This window comes from Helianthus annuus, chromosome 5 (assembly GCF_002127325.2).
Source record: "Helianthus annuus cultivar XRQ/B chromosome 5, HanXRQr2.0-SUNRISE, whole genome shotgun sequence".
Classification (NCBI taxonomy): domain Eukaryota; kingdom Viridiplantae; phylum Streptophyta; class Magnoliopsida; order Asterales; family Asteraceae; genus Helianthus; species Helianthus annuus.
The window spans coordinates 14,152,334-14,157,510 of record NC_035437.2 but is presented as its reverse complement, the minus strand read 5'-3'; the positions used below and the strand labels follow the sequence as shown (position 1 = coordinate 14,157,510).

At 32.2% G+C, this 5,177-nt stretch overlaps 2 protein-coding genes across 2 annotated transcripts; both read left to right on the top strand.

The window, feature by feature from the left end:
• The first annotated feature begins 3,699 nt into the window (after window positions 1–3,699).
• Window positions 3,700–4,206, top strand: LOC110942722. The gene is made up of 2 exons (XM_022184487.1): window positions 3,700–3,953; window positions 4,062–4,206. Exons 1-2 carry the CDS (start codon window positions 3,700–3,702, stop codon window positions 4,204–4,206), a joined length of 399 nt encoding a protein of 132 aa, XP_022040179.1.
• A 41-nt stretch (window positions 4,207–4,247) lies between these two features.
• On the top strand, window positions 4,248–4,826 carry LOC110942721. Its single transcript, XM_022184486.1, has 2 exons — window positions 4,248–4,427; window positions 4,473–4,826. The coding sequence occupies exons 1-2, from the start codon at window positions 4,248–4,250 to the stop codon at window positions 4,824–4,826; spliced, it is 534 nt and encodes a 177-aa protein (XP_022040178.1).
• Window positions 4,827–5,177: the final 351 nt, after the last annotated feature.

Sequence of the window (5,177 nt, the reverse complement as noted above, 5' to 3'; positions counted from 1 at the left end):
TAAGGGCACGTTAAACTAAGGAAGGCATAAATAATGACCATTTTACATTATGAAGCTGTTATATTGTCTATTACTAACATCAAAATAATAGACTTAGTTAAAATTCTACTTAAACGAAGACAAAACAGCTTTGGCCAGAAGTGTAATCATTTAAGCATATGTGCAAAGTGGTTGTAACAAATCAGCTTTGGCCAGAAATTGAAACAATCACTTTAGTTATGCACTTGTTAAGTATGCCATCTATGAAAGAATTAAATCAGCTTTGGCCAGATATTAAAACATTCATGCTTATGATGCACACTTAACATAGCTTTCGTAATACTTGAATGATAAGTAGATGTATCAAGTCAGCTTTGGCCAGAAATGATACATCAGAAGCTCATTCAAGTTAAGCTATTTTGGTTTTGCAAAACATTACATTATCTGATTATGATTATTTAACTAAATAATTATAAAACCAATTATTTAATAGCAAACCACCCGGTGAGTTCGCTGGGGGTGCAGCGGGACAGCGTGCCCCCGCACGGGGTTCGGGGCCCCGAGCGAAATTTTAGTTCATATTAACTGCTTAATGAAATAATAGGATTTCGGACAAGTCTTGACATTTTATGAACACTCATGATTTCGGATGTATTTCGGATGATTTCGGATGAATGATTCCGGATGAAATATGCCTTGAAATCATCCGAAATGATTAATGCTTAGTCCGAAATAGTTAGTCCGAAATGATCCGTGATGGTCCGTAATGATCAGGCAGATGTTGATCTGTAATGGACGCTTAGTCCGAAATGGTTAGTCCGAAATGATTAGTTGTTGATCCGTAATGGGTTAACAATGTTCATCCGGAATGATCAGATAGTTGCTGATCCGTAATGGGTGAACAATGTTCATCCGGAATGATCATCCGAAATGTGTTCCTCAAGCTGTCATATCCTTAATTTAGGCAGTTAATAATGATAAGATTTAAATCTGAAATCTTAGGGATTATGGGATTGAGTTTCCTGTTTAAATGTTAATTATACTTATCCGTTTATTTCGAAAATTATATCCATTAATAGAAAAACATATTTTCGAAAATTTAATTAGATAAAATGGATCAAACAGGAACAAAAACACCCAATAATTCGAATTCATTCCAAAACTAAAGGAATTTTTCGAATTTAATCAAGAACTCATGATGAACCCTAAATCAGAAAATTCAAACATTCATCCGAAATCAAGACTGATGATTTCGGATAAGTTATAATGGATGAATGTCTGATCCGTAATGGATTCGAGATGATCCTGAATGACATCTATTTCATCCGGAATGGCATCTCGGATGCAGTTATATGAAAACTTCATCCGTGATCCATCCGGAATGATATTTCGGATAGCAGAAAACGGATTCTGTTATAGTTTTCAAGTCTGTTTTCCAGATTTAATCCAGATTTTCGGATGCAAAACAGAACTGACTAATCAACATATGCTCTGATACCACATGTTGGTTCAGTTCTGTTTATACATGAAGGAAAACAATAAAACATACCTGTTATAGCAGACAGTGTGTTGGAGAATCCAGTAATGGAGTTCGACATGCTTGTCATCGTGATCTGGTTCCTCCTTAGGGTGTTGACTAATGATGGGGACTTAGAAAACCGAAAAGGGTATCGGTTAGGAGAGGAGGTCGAATTATGATGTTATGGCTAATGGGGTGTGTATAATTGTGTAACTGAGTAACCCCTTAACCTCCACATAACTCTCCTTATATAAGCACCCAGGAGGAAACCTAATTAGTTATTAAGGGTAATATGGTCCATCAACAATTACCAACTAATTATTTAATAGGTTCTAATATATTTTGATCTCTATCATGTAAATGATTATGATAGCTATAGATTAAATATTAATACATAATATATTTAATCTTACAAAAAAAAACCTCCATTTGATAGTATCTTTAAATTAGACGATTTATGGTTTTTGTGTCAAGATGTTTTTACGTTTGGTGTGAATCATGAGTTGACATCTAATACGGCGATGATACGTAATCTTATTAATTATTTGTCATTTACTTATTTAATGATAATAATGTGACTCTAAGGTGACAAGCCAGCACTTGGGTTGTTGAAAAAGGAATGTAGGTCGCCAAAGGGATTGTGCCACCAAAGAGAGGGAGACGTGAGAAGATCAAATAACAATTAAACTTCATTAAAATACATCTTCGATCCAAAAAGTCAAAAATATTATGAATTATTACCTATTTATTATATGACTATCCATATACTTAACCCCTATCCCTCCATATACATAACCCCCATCCCTCTATATACTTAACCCCAACTTGTAAAGTTTATAAATAGAGGCACGTGTGAATCATTTGAGATATCAATAAAATATCCATTCCCCCAATTTCTCTTCTTATCTCTATAATGTTAATAGGCTAGTTGTTTCAAACACGTTATCAGCACGACTTGTTTTTAGAGTTGGATCGTATTATCACAAGTGCCATTGCTTTGGATCACACCATCGTAAGGTATAATATATTTTCTAACCATTTTATTATTATTCATTATTTCTTTATACATGATCCATATTGTAATTCATACTATTTTGGGTTGTGTTAGAGACTTGTACATACTATCCATCGTAAGGTAAAAAAAAAGTTTATTTTTATTTCTAGAATCAACATTCATTCGTTTATTAAGGATAATAATAGTAGTAGTGATAATAACAACAATAGGATTTTTGGTGTAATTCTTAAAAAAAAAACAATAGTAATAAAGGTAAATTACATGAATTCTTTCTAAAAGTTATTTTATTTTCTGTTATTTTTTTTATTAGTTTTTGTTAGATAGAATTGTGTGATATGATAGAATGGTCAATTTCAATATAATAATAAAATCGAAATAAGGTTAAAAAAAAAGAAAAAAAAGGTGAAAGAGTAGTTACAATTTATATAAAAATAATCAAATGGTATCTCTTCTTATTCTTCTTAAGGTTTAATTAAGTTTTAAAAGTTATCTTTTGCATTAGTTATTATTGGGAGACACAAGTTCGAAAGAGTAGTTACAATTTATATAAATAGCAATCTAATATGAGAGAACAAACTTGTATGAAATGATACGTCACTTTTACGAAGACAATTGGCAAAATAACTATAACAATTACCTTGGCGCCTCATATTGTTAAGCAAGTTAGGGTAATCCATTAGACACTTTTTTTTTATAATCTAACGAAAGACCTTCCATCTAGTAATCATTAGAAAAAAAAAATCATTATGCACATCAGTACTCTTATTAAATTATTGTAGCTTTGATTCATTTAAAATATTTAATTGATTCAAATCGATTTACTACCCATATTCTATAAAATTTATATTCCTTCATATGTTTTAAGTATTTGTTAACAATATTACACATTATAATATAATATTAAATATCATATTTAGTTTATGTTTATTTCGTGTATATACATTTCGGGTGTGTACATGATAACTAACACATTACCCTTGATATATGAGAAGAAATACTGTGTATTAATCTTTGTAAACAAAATTTAGAATTTAATGTGTAATCTCTAAACGTCTTAACACATAACTATTTTGTTAACCTTGTTTTTCTTTGTAGTCAATAATTGTTATCTCAAATATTATTTAATTGGATTATAATTTTGAATAACATACATTAATCCGTGCGTATTTCTTTAATATAGATAATCATGTCGAATCTTGCAAAGCTTGAGTTTATGGCTTTAGACATCATTGGAAAAAATTATTTGTCATGGGCTTTGGATGCTGAAATCCATCTAAATGCCAATAACCTTGGGGAAACAATTAAAGAAGGAAATAAAACGAGTACCCAAGATAAGGCAAAGGTAATGATTTTCTTACGCCACCATATTCATGAGTCATTGAAAAATGAATATCTCACTATCAAAGATCCACTCGTCCTATGGACCAATTTAAAAGAAAGGTATGACCATCAGAAAACAGTAATATTACCAAGAGCTCGTTATGAATGGATTAATTTAAGGTTGCAAGACTTTAAGTCTATAAGTGAGTATAACTCAACAATGTTTAGAATCACGTCACAGTTGATTCTATGTGGAGAAAATATTACTGATAAGGAGATGTTGGAAAAAAAACATTCTCCACCTTTCACGCCTCAAACATTGTCTTGCAACAACAATATCGTGAAAGGGGCTTCACCAAATACAGTGACTTAATATCATGTTTGCTTGTGGCTGAGCAAAATAATGAGCTACTAATGAAAAACCATGAAACTCGTCCAGTTGGTACAACCCCATTCCCAGAAGTGAATGTGGCAACATATAATGACCAAAGTGGAAGTCACGGACATGGTCGTGGCTATCAACGTGGGCGTGGTCATGGTAGTCGTGGTCGTGGTCGTGGTCATGGACGTGGTCGTGGACGTGCATATGGTAAGGTGAATTATCATGGTGTTCAATTCAAAAACAAAAGAACCCATTAGAAGTTGCATGATAATGAAAAGAAATCCAATGATGAAAGAGGTAAAAAGAAAAGTGGAACCTCATCTAATGCATGCTATCGATGTGGTGGTAACAACCACTGGGCTGGTACATGTCGTACAGCCAGACACTTAGTAGAGCTTTACCAACAATCTATAAAAGACAAACAAAAAGGAATAGAGACAAATTTCACATATGAAGATGGAAATGTTGATGTCCCAAGAGGTGAAAAGGACCATACTAATGCAACTAATCTAGATTATGATGATTTCCTTATCGAGCAAGCTAATTTGGATTCTGGTGATATCTTGGCTGATACAAACCAGTTGGATGCTTGCAATTTTCCCTATGCATGAATGATTATATTTAAAATTATGTTATTTCCTTGATGTTTTATTAAGACATTTTGTTTGGGATTTTGTTATGTTTTGTTTTTGGGGCACTTTATGAAATTGTTATGTTTGAACCATATTATACTTTTATATACGAAGCTTTATTTTGTTTTGAAGCATATGGAGAATTCAACTAAACTTCATATTAATGGTGAAGATGTATGTCTAATAGACAATGCTACTACACATACAATCCTAACGAAAATGGATTATTTCTCTAGTTTAACAATGAAAAAGGCAAGCGTTGGTACTATATCTGGTAAAACAAAGTTAATTGAAGGCTTTGGAGAAGCATATGTAGTTCTACAAAGTGGA